The sequence below is a fragment of the Rhamphochromis sp. 'chilingali' genome (genome assembly GCF_963969265.1).
Source record: "Rhamphochromis sp. 'chilingali' genome assembly, chromosome: 9".
In the NCBI taxonomy this organism is placed as follows: Eukaryota; Metazoa; Chordata; class Actinopteri; order Cichliformes; family Cichlidae; genus Rhamphochromis; species Rhamphochromis sp. 'chilingali'.
The window spans coordinates 5,359,029-5,379,999 of record NC_137936.1 but is presented as its reverse complement, the minus strand read 5'-3'; the positions used below and the strand labels follow the sequence as shown (position 1 = coordinate 5,379,999).

The 20,971-nt window shown below is 42.3% G+C and overlaps 1 protein-coding gene across 1 annotated transcript; it reads right to left on the bottom strand.

Annotated features, from left to right (window-relative positions):
- Window positions 1-11,065: 11,065 nt before the first annotated feature.
- Window positions 11,066-19,609, bottom strand: LOC308402101 (uncharacterized protein). Its single transcript, XM_080890712.1, has 3 exons — window positions 19,432-19,609; window positions 15,718-16,894; window positions 11,066-13,522 (listed from the first exon to the last, which is right to left on the bottom strand). The coding sequence occupies exons 1-3, from the start codon at window positions 19,568-19,570 to the stop codon at window positions 13,354-13,356; spliced, it is 1,485 nt and encodes a 494-aa protein (XP_080746838.1). The 5' UTR covers window positions 19,571-19,609; the 3' UTR covers window positions 11,066-13,353.
- Window positions 19,610-20,971: the final 1,362 nt, after the last annotated feature.

The following is a 20,971-nucleotide window of genomic DNA, read 5'->3' as shown; positions in this document are numbered from 1 at the left end:
GCGAGTACTTGGCAACAGTGGGGAGGAAGAACTTTACAGTGACATCCAGACACTGGTGTTGGGAAATTTTAATGGCCTATATTCCGTGGTCTATGAAATCTTCAGAGAGAGAGAGAGAGAGAGAGAGTGTCGTTATATATACAGAGATGCAAACAGGAACCAGGACAACAGCAGAAGGAGGGAGGCCCTAGATGGGGTGCCCAGTGCCAAAGAGTCCCAGAGGACCGGAGGCAACGGGAAGTCGACCCCGCTAGAGGCTGTTCACCCTGGTACGAGGGGGCAAATACTTTTTCGCAGCACTGCATGTATTTGACACATGGACTGGCTATTCACAGTCCATGTGTGCGGGCCTTCAACTGAGCCACATGCATATGATGTTAGGCAACAGAAAGAATGCTGATCAGCTGAAAAGTGGACATGAGCAGCAAAGGAAGTGACAGCAGAATTTACCAAGAAGAGGAAGTTGAAAAATAGATTATATAATAGAAAAGATTAAAAAAAAGAAGCACAAAACGTTCCTGCTGTGGGCAGTTTTTCCTGTTTTTAACACTCAAATAAATATCCATGGCAGTCTGAACATAAGTCCTGCTGATCTACTCCAGCCATCTCTTTAAGAGTGGTCTGAAAAAGAGAAATTATCCATTGAGGTCAGAAGAGAATGGCTTATTTTCAGCCGACAGGAAGTGAAATAAATCCTCATTACAACCAAGATATGCAAAACATCTCTGAACCCACGACATCTGCAATCTTGAAGAAGATAGGCCACAGTGAAGAACACCAGGCCACTGTCACTCCTGTCAGCTAAGATCTAGAAACTGAGACAGTAATTCATACGAACTCTCAATCAACATTAAATTGCAGCCAGGGCTAAAGAATCTTGATTTTGGCAGACACAACATAAAGTACTCAATTCATCCAGCCTTGTATCAACAATTCAGGCAGCTGGTGGTGTAATGATGTGCAGGATATTTTCATGACACACTCTGGGCCTCTTAGTACCAACTGAGCATCATTTAAGTACCACAGCCTACCTGAGTATTGTTGCTGGCCATCCATTTATGACCACAGTGTATCAATCTTTTGGTGGCTGCAGGGTGGATGCAGACATCATGTCACAAACCTTAGATTATCTTAAACTGGTTTCTTGAACATAACACTGAATTTAATGTACTCAAATAGCCCTTTGGGATGTGAGGACATGTGAGAATCACACATGTGAGCAATAGCACACGTGTGATTATTATGCACCAAAATCTCTGAGGAAAACTTTCAACCTCTTATTGAAACTGTGCCATGAAGAACTAAGCCAATTATAGGCAGTGGCGTGTCCAGCGGGGTGGCCTGGGGGGGCACAGGCCACCCCCCCAACCAGACTGGCCACCCCAGGTGCCACCCCAAAGACAAAACAATAAAATTCAATCAAATATCAAATGTCCGATTATGTGTTCACGGTGAAGCTCAGATATCCGAGTGTACGTGAATGCAGCATCGCTTCTGCGCTATGTGCATCACGTTAGCAAAGGTAGGAGAGCCAAGCGCGAAAGACGGCACTGCAGGAAACAATTTTTCGGTGAAAGAAAATGAGGACAGAATAAATGTCCCGGTAAGTAATATTAAGTTTGTTGAGTTTAGTAAACTTCGGTGAAATTAGAATACCAAGGAAAAAATAACACTTAAAGAATTATTGCAGCCGTCGAATATTTCAGACAGTATGCTACTGAGGGGAGCTAACATAAGAGTTATGAGTTATAAGATATAATCTAAGTCGTAACATTGCTGTATGGAGCTGCAGATTTGGTTGCAGGTTAACATAGCTGGACTGGCCATCGGGCATACCGGCATATGCCCGGTGACTTATTTATTTATTTTTTTTGTAATGGCATGAACAATGAGAGGTGGTGGATTGGCCAGATGCAGGTCGATGTGTAAAAAATAACTCAGTTGTTTGGTGGTGGCTATGGCGGGGCTTCCACAGAGGCCAGCAGGTGGATGAGGGAAAGGGGAGGCAGGAGGAGAGCCCCGAAGCAGCCGCCAGTCCGAGTGTCAGGTGAACTGAACTTCAGGTAAGAAGTTATGACCTGCAGTCTATCTGGGTCAGATATAAACTAAGTTTAGGTGCAGTTTATTTTCGTTGTGCTGACTTTTTACCCTCAGTTGCAATAACTCGTACTGCGTTCTAGCCAGCTTGATGGAGTTTTTAGGTGGGTGGATGCTATGATGTTACTGATAGTGAACTTTATTTTATTCATAAGGTTAGTTAGTAGAGTTGCCAACGGCTCCTTAAAAAAATGGAATGGTCCCTCATTCAGAGAAAATATTACGCGTTTGGTATTGAGCTGAGAAGAGACGCAGTTTGTCCCGAACTTTAGCTAGAATGGAAAAAAGACAAAGCTGGAGTTATTCTGTCGTTACGCTGCACAGCTGCCTCTTCTTCTCTCATTCTCTCCCCCTGCCTCTCCTGTTGCTGCTTCAATCATGAAACTGATCAATGATCAGCTGATCGGCTTTTCTCTCTTGTTTGTTTATCGCCCACTTTGCGCCAGAAAGAGGAAACCAGTGGATGTCGCGCTAAACAACAGCAGCACGTTTAAGCTTGATCAGCTGTTGTTAGAATTTATTTAATATTAATTTCTAGTATCAGCTGATGTTTGCTGGAGCCACAGCTGTAAAGCTGCTGGTCATGATGTCGGTTTGGATATGTGGTGAGAGGGAAACATGAGGATGAAACCAGGAGATGTCCTTACTGAATCATCAGAGCTGTGATGGAGAAACAGGTTTACCTTTTAGGTGACATGAATGAGTTGAAGTTATGAGCTGTTTCTGAGAGACAAATAACACCAGGATCCTTTTCTAAGTAGCTGACAGCTGGTAACTGTGCAGCGGCGGGTCTAGCAAAGTTATGCCAGGGGGCAGGTAGGGCATTAACAGGGAAAGGGGGGCACAAAGAAATACTTTTCTTTCTTATTCTCATTTAAAATATCTAGCTTTTATTAAATAATTATCTAAATCTTACAACCAAAGTTTTTATCTGATGTAAAATGTATAGAAATCATACATATACCAACAAGACTGTGTACATCACTGTCACAACAGTGTTTGTTTTCATTCAAAGGCTTTATGGCTTTAACACCTGGTGGGTCGGTCTGTAGTCAAAATGCCCGATTTTCTGTCCCAGTCCAGCCCTGCAGGTTAATACTGGCAGTGTCACCATGCCAGCTGACTGTATTTCATCATCAGCCAGTGTTGCTCTTGATCAATATTACCAAAGTTTATCATAAGGCAGCATAGAAAGTATTTACTTGCTTTCAGGTTTTATTCAAATGTTAGTCTTTTCAGTTGTTTCTCCACTTTTTTCCTGTTTCAAAATCAAACACCAGTTTGTGAGAAGATTATCTTCTTTTTTAACAGGCAGATAAAGTTTTGCATTGGAACTGGCTAATTTGTCAATTGTTTGTTACAAATGTTCGTATTTTAATATTCAAAAATGTTTTTGCTCAAAACATATGTGCACTATATGTCAGTAAAAATACTATGCAAATATTGCTGTCCTTGAATGCTGAGTAAACACTGACAAAGCACTGATTGTATCTCTTGTACTTTATCAACGCAGTATCTAAAAACTTTGCACCGTAGTGGTTAAAATCTCATTCTAATAAGAGTTAAAAGCGCATTCGGTTATTAGGTTTATAGGATTATTGAATTATGGTTAACGGTTGGTAGAATCTGCCAATTACATCTGCCACCCTTCTCCAAATCTGTGCCCCTACCTGGCCCCCCCAACAAAAATTTTCTAGACACGCCACTGATTATAGGTATAAGCAGATCCAGCCCAGTTCTAGCAAGGTGTACCAAAAAAAGAGTTGATTGAGTCAAAATATTACAATTGAAATATATTTTGTGTGTATACAAATTATACAAAAAGCAATTTGTAAAAAAGAACCATGTTAAACGTCATTTTGGATTTTCCATCAACACAGAACATCATTAGCAACAAAAAACAATCTAACCTCCAGGTCCAGAAGCTGCATGTTGTCAGATTAACCACCAAGTGGCAGCGTATGCTAACAGTCACAGTAGCATCAGTGATAGGGGTGGGTTTTTATAATCGATTCATCGATTAAAATCGATTCTGGCTTGGATAACGTAAAATCGATTCATTAAAATCCTGAATCGATTTTTTAATATAAATTTATTTTGTCCGAAATGCCAGAATCTCTGGTGACATCTCACAAAATTTCAAGAACCACCAAACAGTAAATGAGAGCAGGTACAGGGATTCTGCACATAGACTTAAACACACAGCGCAACCCGCGGATCAGAATCAGTTAGATGTCGCCTTTCTCACAGTCGGGGCTGAAAGCCGACAGCTCGCTGATCCGGGTCCGCGCTTTGTATTCACGCCGCTTTCTTCATTATTCGCTTGCTTGTTACACACAAGTCTACTGTTGTTTACAGCGCTGTCGGCCGCTGTTTTTTTCCCTTTTACATTCTTCCGAAAAGAAAACCTCATTTCTGCTGTTCAATACTGAACAAATTTAAACTTTTTAATATTATTCAAAATGCAAAATGCTTAGCCGTGTGTCTAATAAAACCGCTGTAACGTCAGAGGTAATGTTCATTAATTAATGGTTTTCTTTCGTTTTTGATGTACTGCAGAATATTTTTATAAAATCCCAGGCCAGGAAAACCTTCATGTTTTTCTGTGTTTTATCCTCAGCTACTTTGACACAAAGGCATCTGCTGTGATGCTCACACCTTGGATAAAGTCTTGCGAGTGTCAGCTTCCTTTTTATAGATACAAAAATATGTAAATGTTCTGATCTGAATTATACTTCTGACTGTCAAAATTTCCCAGATTTAAATCGAATCGAATCGAATTAAATCGAATCGTGGATCGAATCGATTTGGGACCTTGTGAATCGGAATTGAATCGATTCTAGAAATCAGTGACGATACCCAGCCCTAATCAGTGAGCCCTGTGCAGATTCTAGTCTTGTTATTGTGGACATTCATCTGTTATTATCTGATGTTGTCAGAAAGCAAACATACTGCTAAATGTAGCCTAACTGCATTAAAAAAAACTGAGAAAAAACAGGTTAGGTTATGTATTATTTAAAAAAAATAAATTAATAACAATTTAAAAAACAAAACAGCATTATGTTACTACACGAAAAAAAAGTCTGAGCTGTTGTATACACCTCAGGCTGGAGAGTGAGAGTACAGAATCAGACCCGACTGGCACATTTAGCTAAAACAAATACCAGCATTATTCAGACATAAATGCAAAGCAGTCGAAGACCAGAGGGTGATTATTTATAGAGTGGTGGAGCTGGATTGACTTGGCGGATGAGTGACTCATTCGCAGTTGAAGTAGAAATCTGCTCTATATGAATTGCCCTAATTAATATCTTGTGTAGGATTTCAATAACCTCATATTTCTGGATGCCAGAAAAAGGCTTGTCTGTCAGTGAGAGTCTAAGGGCTTTGAAGGCATGACAAAATCAGTTGTAATGAGTTTTGTGTTTTATTTTTGGTCCCTGTCACATTAGTCAGTGTGAACATCTAGATTTCAGGAGTAAGACTGCTGAATTCCACAGAAGCCTTACATTCTTTTAACATTTGGCACTGAAGCAAACCCAGCTTTTATTATTAAATATATTTTTGTCACTAGAGGGCAGTGGAAAAGGCAAAGGTCTACAGTTGTGGTAAATGGTCTTGTGCTTTTCTACCCCCAACTGAACACTCAGAACTTTTTGCTACAAGCTTCATTCACCCAATCACACACCTTCGTGCTTTTAAGCACTTTGATCTAATTCAGTTTAATTTATATATTTACAAATTACAAGAACAGTTACCTCAAGGTGCTTTATATTGTAAGGTAAAAACCCTGCAATAATACCCCAATAATCAGATGACCCCTATGAGAATTCACCTGGCGACAGTGGGAAGGAAAATCTCCCTTTTAACAGGAAGAAACCTCTGGCAGAACCAGGCTCAGGACAAAAGACATACTGTTCACACAAACAGTCACATTTCAATGAATACATGGGAGAAGGGGGGGGGGGGGGGGGGGGGCACTTATGGTTCAGAATCTTGTCCAAAGATACTTTGAAATGTAGACTTGGGGAGCCAGGGATTGAACCACCGAACTTGGCAGACAACCCGCTCTACCACCTGAGCCACAGTCAGGTGGTCTGTCATCTCTGTTTATCTCACTGTAATAAAAGTAATTGCACACCACTGTGTTGGAATAGTCCAATCACAAGCCCCTAGATGGGGTGCTGGTGAGTATTTGTATATGTTCAGAGCAGCTGCCTGCTGCTAAAAGTAAGTAGATATGAGCTGTTAGAGAATCAAAACAGCAATGCTGAAAAGCAGGCTGTAAAATAAAAAACAATGTGCTTAAAGACACTAAAACAAGCTGCAGAGCTCAAGGGATACAATGATGAGAAATGTGTCACTGTAAAGAACATTTCATCACCCAAACTGGGAGGCTATAGGGTTTTTGCAGAAACATGACCGCTTACCACGTGACAAGGGTTCCCGTTTTAGCCGGGGCTATTGTGCTTGTGTCCAGTCACAGCCATCAGTGATGGCCCATCATGCACACCAGATGTGAGGATGTGCACCAGATGTGTGATTCATAAAAATAAGGTGCCGTTTGGTCCATTTTGGATGTGTAATAATCCTGAAATACGGTTTACTAAACATAGTAAACATATACTCTCTTGGAGGAAGTACATTTTCTTGACAAGCATCTTGCTTGTTATTTGGAAAAACTCGGCAAGGCATATGGATAGCCATAATTTTCCATCAGTGTGTTCTGCTGTTAGCTCCTGTTCACCGGTATTCACGGCTGTTACTGAAACTTTTTTTGAAATGGATTTGACGTTGGCAGACTCGTACTTAGCAAATAAACTCTTGTGATGTGAAAGTGAAATCAAACTGTTAATCAGAGGGAAATTAAGTTTTAGGATGCTAGAGGCTAATGTTAGCTTGCATGACTAGCTTGCATGGTTAGCTTGTTATGTTGTCGCTTAGCCATCTCTTGTTACCTGTCCAGAGACGGGAGGGTCACATCTGCTGACAATAACTCATTGCAGTAATATCAAGATTAAATAATTATGTTCATATGAGACTTCTTATGTTAGAGCCCTAACGTTAGTTTAGGAGGAAGAGGATGAAATGGAGATGAGAAGGCGAGAATTGTGCTGGAGGAGGCAGACGAAGAAGAAATAATGAAAATATCAACGTAAAAATTTTAAATGGTACATATTGTTTGAAACAGATACTGGTTATTTAAAAAATTCAACTAACCCATAATTGTTATACTGTTATACTATTTATCTGATGCCTTTATTCATTAATTTTTTTTCTCGTATTCTTCTATCTAAAAAACATGATTAGAAAAAGATTTTCCCTCTGTCCTTGATTGTCCTTGATGATTACTGCACCTAACCCCGCAGCATGTAGGCGTTGTGAGGGAAAAGTAGTGATAATTTCTACGTAAACAACGGATTAGTGATGATTACGTCCAACATGGCAGACAGGTCTTGAGTGACGTGCGCATGACGTCCTCTGTATGTAACGCCTCTGTATGATTTCAGAATCTGCAAAACGTATTATTAATATCACAGTTGAAATTATCCTTATTATCTAGGTTTGATTAGTTAGCTGCATATTGTTTGTAGTATTCAGATCACTGACTTTCACTTGTGTTGTCTATTTTTCACACATCCTCTTAAATTACACAGTTGTTAAACACTAATCTTTCCTTAAGCTGTGTTTTTATCCCAGCATGGATTCTATTTAGTTTCCACCTAGGCTGGGTGATGAATGAAAGAAGGTAAGAAGGAATAAAAGGAGTAGTCTTCAACAAAGTTTCTTGTTAACAGTCACAAAGAATTGCTGCAGGCATCTATTGAGATAAACAGAAAGCCTTCTTCTGTGTTCTTCAGCTTCATGTTCTGGTCCCATTTACTGATCATAATAAATCTATAGCTTTTTAAAGGCCAAACTGTTCTGTTTTAAAGAGCAGCGCAGCGCTTTGTCCTACAGTAACCTCTGGTCATGACTGTTGTCGACTACTCTTATTACATTACAGCTTGTGGGCACATTTCATTTCTAACAGGAAACTCCCTCCTTGCTTCTCTCCTCCTCTTCAGCCCTACGTTCTTGCCAGATGCCTGCCTACAGTTTAGGAATCAAAACAGGACTCAGACGATCAGCATTTTTATGACTGCGTATTCAGGCCACATTAGCAAAAGTGTCCAAGAGCAGAGCAGGAAAGGAGGAAACTGTTTTTTTGCTTTGAAGCTGGTCCCAGTTCCTTCCAGGTGTTCCCCTCCCATTCCCCATGCAGTCAAGCACAGCTAGAAAACACTGACAGCCAAAACATGATATGTGTAGAGAGCTGTAGCTTCCTCTTAGCTTTGTAGATTACCGAAGTGAGAGGTGGTGCAGCATGCAGCAGGATTCAGAGTACTGGAAAGTAATTACAGGATTGAAACCTGCCTGCTGCTTTTTTTTTAAAGCCAGATTTACTGTGCTGTAATCCCTGCTGTCATTTAGCACTGCAGGAAATTCAGATTGGTGTCACTTCTATGAGACAATCTCTGGTATTATCAGAGAGCAGGTGACTACAGAGAAATGAAAGGAGAGAAGCTGGTAAATTTGCCTGCCAGTACCGCAAAACTGTCGATATTTGAAGATTCATGTTTCTTTCTTCCAAGATTTGTTGGGGAATGTTGTGCATCTGTTACTATCCTTTTTCAATCACTGTTTCTGCATGTGTATTTTTATATCGATGCTAATGTTTCCTTGGACTTGACAATTTTTTGCTGTGTTTCTTGTTGTTTCTTTTGATGTGAATCAATGAATGTTAGACGAGTCAAATGGAGTCTACTCATAACAGACTTTTGCATGGACACCGGACACAAAGGGAAATTAGCATTCAATTTGACATGTGATTCTGGCCAAATGGTGAATTAAAGTCAAACTTGTTTCCTATTTACTTATTTGTCTTCAACAAGAACATAAAAAGTCTCATTTAGTGCCAGTAAATAGATATATCAGACTATTCATGTAAGCTGGGACCCAAAAACAAAAACCCCAAGAAGACAGCTCCAAATAGCCCCTTAGCTTTTTTAAGATACCTTTGTTTCCCACAGTGCATTCGAAACTATCACTAAGAACAGTACTCAAGATTTCTGGTTTCTGTACTGTACACTGTACACAGATATTTCACACTATAAGCTTGTTATAAAAAGACTGAGTGTGAATAAAAATACTTTCACACCATTTCTATACTTGTTATTTTCTCACATGCTGGTACATTGTCACTGTAAACCTCGTAGCAAATGTTGATCTACAGTTGTGGTCAAAAGTTTACATACACTTGTAAAGAATATAATATAATGGCTCTACCGAGTGTCCCGTTATTTCTAAAACTCTGATTTTTCTCTGATAGAGTGATTGGAACAGATACTTCTTTGTCACAAAAAACATTCATGAAGTTTGGTTCTTTTATGACTTTATTATGGGTTAACAGAAAAAAGTGATCACATCTGCTGGGTCAAAAATATACATACAGCAGTGCTAATATTTGGTTACATGTCCCTTAGCCATTTTCACTTCAATTAGGCGCTTTTGGTAGCCATCCACAAGCTTCTGGTTGAATCTTTGACCACTCCTCTTCACAGAATTGGTGCAGTTCAGTTAAATTTGATAGCTTTCTGACATGGTCTTGAAAACATGTGGACAATGCTGAAGAACAGCATTGTCCACATGTTTTCAATGGGGTTTAAGTCAGGACTTTGGGAAGGCCATTCTAAAACCCTTATTCTAGCCTGACTTAGCCATTCCTTTACCACTTTTGATGTGTGTTTGGGATCATTGTCCTGTTGGAACACCCAACTGTGCCCAAGACCCAACCTTCGTGCTGATGATTTTAGGTTATGTTGAAGAATGTGAAGGTAATCCTCCTTCTTCATTATCCCATTTACTCTCTGTAAATCACCAGTTCCATTGGCAGCAAAACAGCCCCACAGCATAATACTCCCACCACCATGCTTGGCTGTAGGCATGGTGTTCTTGGGGTCAAAGGCCTCACCTTTTCTCCTCCAAACATATCGCTGGGCATTGTGGCCAAAAAGCTCAATTTTTGTTTTGTCTGACCACAGAACTTTCCACCAGAAGGTCTTATCTTTGTCCATGTGATCAGCAGCAAACTTCAGTCGAACCTTAAGGTGCTGCTTTTGGAGCTAGGGCTTCCTTCTTGCACGGCAGCCTCTCAGTCCATGGAGATGCAAAACACGTATGACTGTGGACAATAACACCTGTGTTCCAGCAGCTTCTAATTCTTGGCAGATCTGCTTTTTGGTGATTCTTGGTTGACTCTTCACCCTCCTGACCAATTTTCTCTCAGCAGCAGGTGATAGCTTGTGTTTTCTTCCTGATCTTGGCAGTGACGAAACAGTGCCATGCACTTTATACTTACAAACAATTGTTTGCACTGTTGCTCTTGGGACATGCAGCTGCTTTGAAATGGCCCCAAGTGACTTTCCTGACTTGTTCAAGTTAATAATTTGCTTTTTCAGATCCATGCTGAGCTCCTTTGACTTTCCCATTGTAGCGTTTGTGGGCGTTTGTATCCAATGAGCCCTATTTAACTGGCCTAAGAGAAGTCAGCAGCTGTAGTCACTCATAATCACTCACAAGTTAAGAGGCCATGCTATGAAGCTCAGTTCACTGACAACTTTGTAAGTCACCAAAATTGCTAATTCATGTTGCTGTATGTATATTTTTGACCCAGTAAATGTGATCACTTTTTTCTGTTAACCCATAATAAAGTCATTAAAGAACCAAACTTCATGAATGTTTTTTGTGACAAAGAAGTATCTGTTCCAATCACTCTATCAGAGAAAAATCAGAGTTTTAGAAATAACGGGACACTCGGTAGAGCCATTATATTATATTCTTTACAAGTGTATGTAAACTTTTGACCACAACTGTATGTCTGCCTAACAAGCATTACTAGAATAACAACATAGCAAAAGGATTAGTGTTTTTCTTTTTTCTTTTTTTTAATTTTATTTCTGCAAATAGGAAAATAGCATTTCTGGTATTCAAAAAAAACAAACAAACAAAAACAAAACAAAAAGAAAATATCGCCTGTGCTCAGGCATCACAGAGAGAGAGAGAATTGGATGATGATGATTAGGGAATAAAGGTCTGGATGTAGGTCAGTAGAAGCAGCCTGGGGAGGCTCAGACACAAAGACAGCACTGGTTCAGACAGATAAACACGTCTGCCCGTCTGTTTCTACGCTACAGAGCATGGCTGCTTGGAAAGAATGAAACCTAGGGTTTCCAGAATGCTAAGAATCACAGATATAAGAACGATTGCTGTGTAAATAAGTGCTCTATTTTTGCGCTTATCCATAAGCACCAGTGTTGCTCCAGCTAAAGTTAAGACTGCCGGTAGTTATAAGTGCCTGTTCAACAGAGATAATCCAGCTATGTGAGGTGTTACGCTTGTAATTACAGCCTATTTTGTGAAGCACCGGTAGGTTAACAAGCACCACAATGTTGAGATCTAATAACACACGGTAATACCGACCGCCACGGGCAGTTGAACCTTCCTTACAAAAATTGCTTCACTATTTTTTTTTCGCATTTTGCTGTTCCAGTGCATTTTATGGAACTGCCATAAGAGCAGGAGTGTTTTCTGACTGTTTCTCACTTTTCACTAGCACAAGTGCACTTGAGACCAGCAGACTCAGCTTAATGGTTTATGTGAACGGGTAGAGCGGGACTCCAAATCCCAGAGCATAATCAGTCCGACATTCCACAGACTGATCGCGCTACAATCAAACTCACATAACAGACTGAAAACCTCTCCAGGAACACCACTGAATAGCTTAATGCGCTGATTGAAAATCCTTGGATTTCAAAACAAACAAACATCTATATAAAGGCTACAAGCTGTACACGTCATCTGTGTCCTTAATATTCAGTACACATTATATTGAATATGCTAATACAAATGATTGGATAGATGTTAGCTGCCTTTCCAGCTATTCATACTATTAGCTTTTCTTGCTGCTATAACCAAAAAAATAAACGTTTACAGTAAGTGCTACTGTAAATTTAAAAAAAGAGCAAAGTTTCACGTCACTGTTGCACCTTATAGGCCCATAACTACTTTGTGTGTGTGTGTGTGTGTGTGTGTGTGTGTGTGTGTGTGTGTGTGTGTGTGTGTGTGTGTGTGTGTGTGTGTGTGTGTGTGTGTGTGCACGCGTGTATGTTTTTTAAGCCACATCAATGGGCTGCACAATGATTTCCAGAGAACAAAGAGCTTATAAACCGTATAAACGAAGGTGTCATTTTCATCCTCCCACAGAGGGCCAGAACAGGGATTTCAGGTTTGGCAACCCCGTGTTCAGAGTCACAGTTAAATAAGAGCAGTCATATGATAACAGCAGGCTCAACAGAGGTTTTGTGAAATGGACAAAGGCATCGATAAAGAGATTAGGACATACTGGGACTGAGAAAAGGCATACAGGTCCAAAGCATTTTGGATCACGACTGGATGAATGCGATCAAGGCCAGAGGTGTGGTCCAGAAAACAGTGAGTTTTGCTCAACTTGGCCAAATTATCAGGGACACCAGCAGTTCAATACGACTAAACTATCTCTGCTGTGAGGAGCCTCGGCATCCCTCTGAAAGTACTTTCAGAAGAATTCAGAAATTGGGAGCGGGTTTCCGAACTCTCTCGCGCGTATCGCGTTAACGATTAGAACACATAAGTGCAACAACGGAAGCTTCATCTGAACCATTTGAACCCTGAAGTTTACCTTTGAGGAAGCAAATCGATTGCAAAAGTAGAAAAAAAAAGATTCTATAATTACAGATGCTCCCATTACTGGTTAGCACTCTACTTCCCACAGCACCTGGCAGCTTGGTAACTGGAGCAGTGGGGCACGCAGTGGTTACAAGAGGAGCCCTTATAAGAATGTCTGCTGCTCTGCATTCTGCCACGCATGAGTGCGCAAAGGCCAGGAAATCCACTTTGAGCTGACTTTTTCCTGAGGTGGCTGCTAGCTCGGTACAATATGAGCAGCTCACAAGGAGCACTGAAGGTAAAACAGAGGGGAGGAAGAGACGGGACAGAAACTTTGAAGTGAAACGGCAGCCAACTCCCGAGATTCTTCTGAAAGTCCAGCTCGTAAAGCACCAAAAGTCCTGAGGAGGCCCGGACCCTCACCGCGCTGCCCAAATCGAAGCTGGGCAAGGGAGGCACGGCAGGTGTGGGTGGGTGGATGCTGGGCAGGGGTCAGGTCAGCTGAGGGTATCACACGGTGGCTCTGATAATCCTGCTGGGCCTGGAGCTGCGGTGGACCTTTGTGTGTTTGGAGAGGTGGTCGCTGCGGGCAAACTTCTTCTCACACAGTGAGCACTCGTAAGGCTTGACGCCCGAGTGAGAGCGGCGGTGACGAGACAGTTCGTCGGAGCGGGAGAACCTGGAGACACAAGAACAGAGGGGTGGTGTTATCCACAGCTTGAAGGAGGTTTAGAGACACACCAGCTAACATATCCATTAATCGGGACATACCAAATCCCTTCCTCCCAATGATGGATAAGATTACACAAATTAATATTGGATTTATTATATGAATCAAATCCATTCTCATGTTTTGCAGTTAAAGATGAAATATTTGTAGAACTTCTGCCAGCAGATCTCCTGTGTGGGAGGTACAGTAAAGGTTCAGGAACTTCTGGGGCCGAGCGTGCTGATTGGTCAAATGTTTTTGTGCTTTTGTAAGTTTTTTTTAAAAAAAAACCTGCAGGTCATGTTTAGCATTCACAGAATAAAAGTGGGAACTGTGGCATAAAGAGAAGGATTTATCTTGTAATTGCTCACAGTCTGTCATTTAGTCCTGTAACAGAGAGAGTAGAACAGCTAAGAAGTGACTATTATCTTCACTGAGCTTCAAACTTAGATAAGGAGTTAAAACAAGTCTCAGTCCCTTTGGAAGTCCCTGACATCAATCCTCAAAGCTAAAAGGCATTAAAAGTCTTTAATGACACAAACGTAATCACCGTTCCTTATTAAGACTGAATAAGCTGGCAATGGGTAACAGGAGACTGAGAGGCTGAAATCAATATTTAGCAGATAAAAATGAGAAAATGATCATATGAAACAGTTTCCGCACGCTCAGTTACAAATGATTCTTTATTAATATGAAGCACTCCAGTGCGTTAACAGCCCTGGAAAAATCTGATTTTTTTACCTCAACAATCATTTAAGGCACCACTTCAGCAGCTGAGGAAGGCCTTGTGCAGACACTGTAGCACAGGCTCAAACACCCCTCTCTCTTCATATCAGTGAGACCACCCGGGGAGACCAACGTTTCATGTTTAATAACTACCATCTCAGTCTCATCGGTGATCACCATCACATCTCAGCTCACCTCACAGGTACTTTTCAACCACCTTTGCCCCGCCCTAAAACACACAATATCATAATAATGTATGTATGATCCCTATCTTACAGTTAACTGAACGCCGAATGGTGACCTTACAACTGCGTTCACCATGCGCATGCTTGTTGACGTTTCATGCACATTTGGTACGTTCATCTATTTTGTTGATGTTCTATATTTGTTAACGGTTTTTATCTTCGACAAAATAAGCCAGTGTAAAAATGCTTAAAAGTGCAGCAGAGCAGGCGACATCAGCATGAAGATAAGATCCCGAAGGCTGGGTGAGCATAATCATATCATGAGACACTTTCTGAAGCAACCTGCTGGGTATTAAATACTCAATATCTATTTGATTATTTATGTTATTCATATTATTTTGATGCATTCCAAATTTCAAATAGTTTCATTGTTCATAATAAATTTGTTATATTTTTACTAAACTACATGCAGGTCTTTGCTAGCCTTTTAGATTTTTTCGTCAAGACGTCAAGATGAACATAATATAAAGAATCTAACATCATGCTGTTTTGAAGAATACTTGAATCTCATAAACTCATGAGCTAAACATTTACTAAGGCCACAGATCAAGAGTCATTTTACTGTGGGCTTCGATATAATCGGACTTCATTTTGCAGCCAGAGGTGCTGCCCCCTACTGACTGTTAGAAGGAATGCAGGTTTTAGCCACCTCTATACTGGCTTCACTTCCCAGAACTGGAAGCTTCACACATCTTTTAAGTAAACTGTTTTTACATGAAGGTATTCATATAAAGTTATGCTAATTTATGTGCATAATATTGTCAATTGACAAAATAGCTTTGACAATTGACTGCTGATTACCATCAAACCTTTGGAGCCAAAGGGAAAAAAACACTAGACAAAAAGCACTTCTAGACACAAAGCTTAATGGGCTGTTAACCAGGAAGATGCTTTGTTAAACTCGTAAAGTATAACCGAGATGGAAACTGAAATTCTTTGTTGCTATGAAAGTATTCTGTGGATGCATAACAAACCCTTGTGAATAAAGGAGCAGCTGAAATTGTTTATTCTTCTTCCGTTTCCTCATATTGTAATAAACGTACCGTGGCGTGTTTGTGCAAGGTCTGTTGCTCTAACTAGTCTTGCTGGATCAGGCCATCTGCTTAATCAGTGCCAACAATCAATCATGGGGAAAAACCCCTAAAACCTCATCTTAACTGTTAAACCTGCTACAGTCTGCATCATGTTCCATACCTCCACCCACACTCGGGCCAGCTACACGTGTAGGGTTTCTCTCCTGTGTGACGGCGGAAGTGAGCTTTCAGGTGGCTGCTTTTGGTGTACATCTTCCCACAGCCTGGGTGGGAGCACTTGTGGACCCTTTCAGTAGGTGGCACCCTCGTCATCCGAGGAGCCATTGCTTTTAGCACACCGCCTCCATGGCCCCCGACCCCAGTCAAGCCTGTGATCTCCAGAGTCCTCATAGTGATTGGCAGAGGGGCGATCTTTACATACTTCTGGTCAGTTGGCTTGTTATCACCACTGTTTAGTGATAACAGAGTGGTGTGGGTGGAGGGCACCTGGGGAGCCAGCAGGGTTACATTTTGTCCTGTAGCACCTTGAAGCCCCATGACCACATGGGTGAGCAAAATCCCACTTTGGGCCCCTGCAGGAGAGCCTGCTGGATTCTGGGCCTGGGCCAACGGAAGAGGCTGGAGTTGGAGCACCAAAGGAGCACCCAGGAGCACCGGTGGGGACAAGGTGGGTGGTGAGGGGTTAACTTGGGCACAAGAAGAAGGGTCAGCTGGAATGGGGCTATTTTTCCCGCCTTGAGTGGCATCTGAGCTAGACGTGCATTGGGAGGCATCAGTCTTTGGATCATTGATAGTCTCTGAGGAAGCAACCGGGAGAGCCAAGGCAGGTGGAGGGTCAGCGGAGCTGCATGGTTGAGGGGAGGCCTCCTCCTTTGGAACAACCATCCCATCTTTGACTATTTCCATCTTTTCCCTCAAAAACTCTTCGATGTCCTCCAAGGTTGGGGAAAACGGGGAACAGGGGTGGAACGAGAATTCAGGCAGCTTAGGCTCCTGACTGGCAGCTTCCCCTTCTCCCAATTCTCCCAAGAAAATATGGAGACGCTTTTCTCCATCCTCATCCTCCTCCTCTTCTTCATCTTCCTCATCCTCTCCTGGGCTGGAGCTGTGCAGAACCTCCACTTCCCTGGCTTCTGGGCTGTTGCAGGAGGCCGAACTGCCCCCCTGGCTGCGGTCTCCGTCCCCGAGGTCAAGGGAGAAGAGGCTGCTGCTGTCCCTGAACAGGTCATTTTCCAAACTCAGCATTCTGCTGCTGAGAGACACCATTGATCCTGTCCGAACGCTGCAGATGTAGGGGATGTAGAGGAAACTCGATCCAGAAGAGGAGACACAAAGACCTGCAAAGGCAGCAGTGAGACCAGATTTTATTACCCAGCAGAAAGTAAAAAGGCAGGAGGGCCTGAGGACCTCAATGACTCGATTATTGACTTCAAAATAAATATAGTCGATGCATTTGGCAACAAAAAACATTTTTCTCCTTCAGTTTTTCTCCTTAATATTCAAGTCAAAGTTATATTGTAAACTCTGATTATGTCAGAGGGTTAAAACTAATACTGGAACACAGAAAAAGAAATGAGCAAATACTCTAATGATGCGCTGAATCACACACATATCTGTATAAACGTACCAGGTGGTCCAATATCGATAATATCTAGAAAAACATATGCAGGGTAGTTGGGGTAATGGCATCATTTAAAATTTCTCTTTTAATACTGGATGTCCATACATATAACAAGTTTTGGCAGATGAGTGCATGGCATCCTCTCAGTCACACTGTTGCAAAACTTTTCATGCATAGCAGCATATTAGGACCCCTGCGGACAGCTGGGTCTAAGCCCCCCCCCCCCGAACCAATACACTGTTGGAGTTTACCGATCTATCTTATTAGCAGTTTTTAGACATATAAGAGTCTTGAAAAATCTCTGTGGTGATATTTCATGACTTTATACTTTTTTAACAAATGTCCTGGGGATGAGCTGAATGATTTGCTGCTGCACGCAAACAAGGTTAAACATGATTGGGTGCTCTCCCGCTGGTACATGCATACTTTCTGGGCAGTTTATTTCCTGCTTCTGTGAAGAGAAAAGTAAGAATGTATGAGCAGGAGTGTGAGAATTCCTTGGTGGTGCAATGCAGAGTCTACTCCCAGTTAGTGTAAGTCTCTGGTCCTCACTTGGATAAATAAATACTTTGAGCTCTAATATAACGTTAAACAAGTCAGGTACTAAACGTGGACTCTGACAAAGGGCCCGTGCAGCACGCTGCTACAGCATCAGGGCACAACAAATCTGACTGTCATTGTACTTCAGCAAGGTTACCACCTTTCAACTATCCACTCGAGTGAGAACGTGGGAACCCCAGGGGGTGAGGGGTGGGGGTGGGGGGTGTTAGTCATTTGGGTTGAGGCGGCCCTTTAAATAGAGGCGCTGCTGTACATTTACAGTATTACTAAGTATCAATACCAAATTTTCAGACAGTTGATTGCTCATAAAAGCGTTTTATTTACTCAATGAATGCCACACACTGGAAATCCTGTTCCTGTGTGAGGATAACTCATCTAACCACAGCAGCTTATGATACAACTAAAACATTTTTATTGTCACCGGGCTATTTCCTGCCCAGTTATTTTAGTGACTAACAAACATGTCTGTTTATACTGCTTAGAATAATCCATGTAAGGCTACATGTTGCATTTTAGTTATATTTATTTGTTTACAAGCATGCCAATAATAAACCACAATAAACCTGTGGCTCCACTCTGTCGCCTTGGAGATGCACATGTCTGGAGATCCAACAGCTAGAAGCAAAAGGGCGGGCTACCAGGGGTGCCACCAATGGGGGTGCTGGGGGGGCACTGGCCACCCCCTCAAATTTTGCTGGTAGTGGCTTCCCATTACAAGACTGTCCTATGTTGGTAATTCTAATAAACGTGAGCACAAGAGAGAGGACGCCACCCTCTTATTTGATTTTCATATGTACCTATTTTCTAACTAGGCATAGAATTCTTCTCTTTTTTCCCCATATTTTTCAAGTAACCTATGTTTGACAACAGCATAATAAAATTGGAAATCATATTTTTGGTGTGCCACCCCAATATTTTTATGGCGACCCCTATGAAAGAATTCTGGCAGTGTGTCTGCTGTCAAACCAGGGTTCACATGGACTGAGGCCTCTTCTTTAACGCTACACCACAGGTGCCCTGTAACCACAGGCTGGCTTTTATTTTGTGTGCTTTTGCAGCTTTTATTTTTTAAAGTCATTTCCTAAGCTGCAGTGCATTTGACCTCTCACGTCCATCGCAGTGTTGGTGCTGAAACACAGAAAAAGCCTGATGTGAACGCTAAACAGTGTAAGAAACAGCAACCCTGTCTAGAGTTATGCAACAAGTGCTGGGACCCCAAAACGCATCGGGACTCAGATTTAATCCGATGGAGGGTCCCCGGGAGTGCGTTTACATCCCCTCACATGTCCGCAGCCCTTATGTTTAAAGCCAGCGTCCTGATCACAATAACCCCGTGTGCTTATGTAAAGGCTGTTTGTGGGTGCTGTCAGAGGGCACATGTGGCAGCAGGGCCTCGCTGCTCGCGCAGAGCACGGCCGCTTGCGCAGGGTAAACAAGGGCCGCACAGACGCGCCCACAAACACGCCAGAGAGCGCGAGCGTCGGATCACCGAGAGAGAAAAGATGGAAAATCCACGGCGCGACTGCCTGAGAAACGAGCGAGCGCTCCTCCGACAGCATGGCAGTACAACTGTGCCCACTCAGACATCCACGAGCCTCAAGTTCGCCTGGGTCATAAAAACTGCTCTATTTATACTCCTCGGTCTTTCCGGAGGAGTCGAGCGGCGCGATCCCGGCGGCTGCTTCGACCTACCGTGCTTCAGAGCGGGGAGAGTGTTCGCGGAGGTGGCGCAGTCCACGACTCTCCGTGTTTCGCCTTTATTTCTCGTCTCCGTCGTGTTATTGTCGTCGCGCACTCGCGTCCCGTCTTTGCCACGGGTCCATGTTGGCATTTCTTTTCCCAGCGTCACGTGACGGCATCGCTGCACAACTCGGAGGCACGGGTCCCTTTCCGCGCCTTTGATTGGACCAGCGCCGCGGAGGCTCGCCCAAAAAGGAACGCGCTGATTGGCTGCCGCTCAATAAATTCTGCCTACCATGTGTTGTTAGAGGGGAAGCTATGCTGTTTTAACAGGATGCACCGTAGCCAGCAGATGTGCGGGGAAGGAGGTGGAAGTGGGGGTGACGGACACACTGATAAGATGTCAAGATTAACCTGGGCCATCAGAACAACCTGCAGTTACTGCTAGAGATAAAGCTGCCGTGGAAGCACTGCTACCCAGTTGTCTAAGTTCCGTGAAGCGAGAAAATCAGGGAGGCACACAGAGCATCTGTTTATATCAAATAGCACAACATCCACCCATAACATGGATAGATGGATGGAACAAACATGCATGTGGACAGCTGGATGAAACCTGTGCAGGAACCAGAAGAACCTGCAGACTCAACACTCAGAGGCTCCAGCCTACCAGAAGATTCAAATCTTCCAGTTGTGGGGCAACAGTGCTCTGAATCACGTGACCGTGATTTACTCCACCTATGAATCTTTTTAGGTAAACTTGACTATCCCCTTCACACACGTTGGTCCAGAGCAAAAGGAAGAAAGAGCCCGATATTAGAAGTTTCTTTTTAATTTTTCAGTGTTAAAAATAAAACACTATTTAGAAGATTTAGAAGGGTTGTTACCAGTTTGGTAACTAATCCAGTGGAAATGTTGCCTGTGCTTCTGATTTCCAGCCAACCTGAATAACATAGTCGCTAATAGCAACTCGCTATGATTCCTTAAAATCACAGACATGTGTGATGCTTTCACATCTGAGCTCTTGAAGTCCAGGTGTTTATGAGTAAAAAGTGCACGAATTCATCATGAATGTAATGACAGGATACATGTGACATATGTGCACATTCGAGCAGCTCCAAATTTACCTGAAATCAGGCAGAACTGTCACACTGTCTCATTCAAAAGAGGACAGAAGAGTAAATTGTGCCTATGTGCGCCGTTGGCTCAGCAAGTTATCATCTTAAATGCGAAAGAATAAGAACTTAAAATCCCCACAGAAGGTCTGCTGGCCAGAGGCATTTGGCATAAACAGATATGCAAAAGGTTCAAAGTGCTGCACAAAAATTCACAATGTAGGAAATGAAGCCCCTGATGATCTAAATCTCCTGAGGTAGGACTTCCATTATCCATCATTCACGCCTTCACAGTCGCATCCTTTTCATTTTCATTCTCCATGTTTTTTAAGTCTAACACAAAGTCTGCACATTTATTTTTCCCCTGTCAGGATGTTTTTTTGAACTCAGTCGAATTTGCCATGAAGCTACGAGTGCAGACATGAAACTGGCTAAACTTG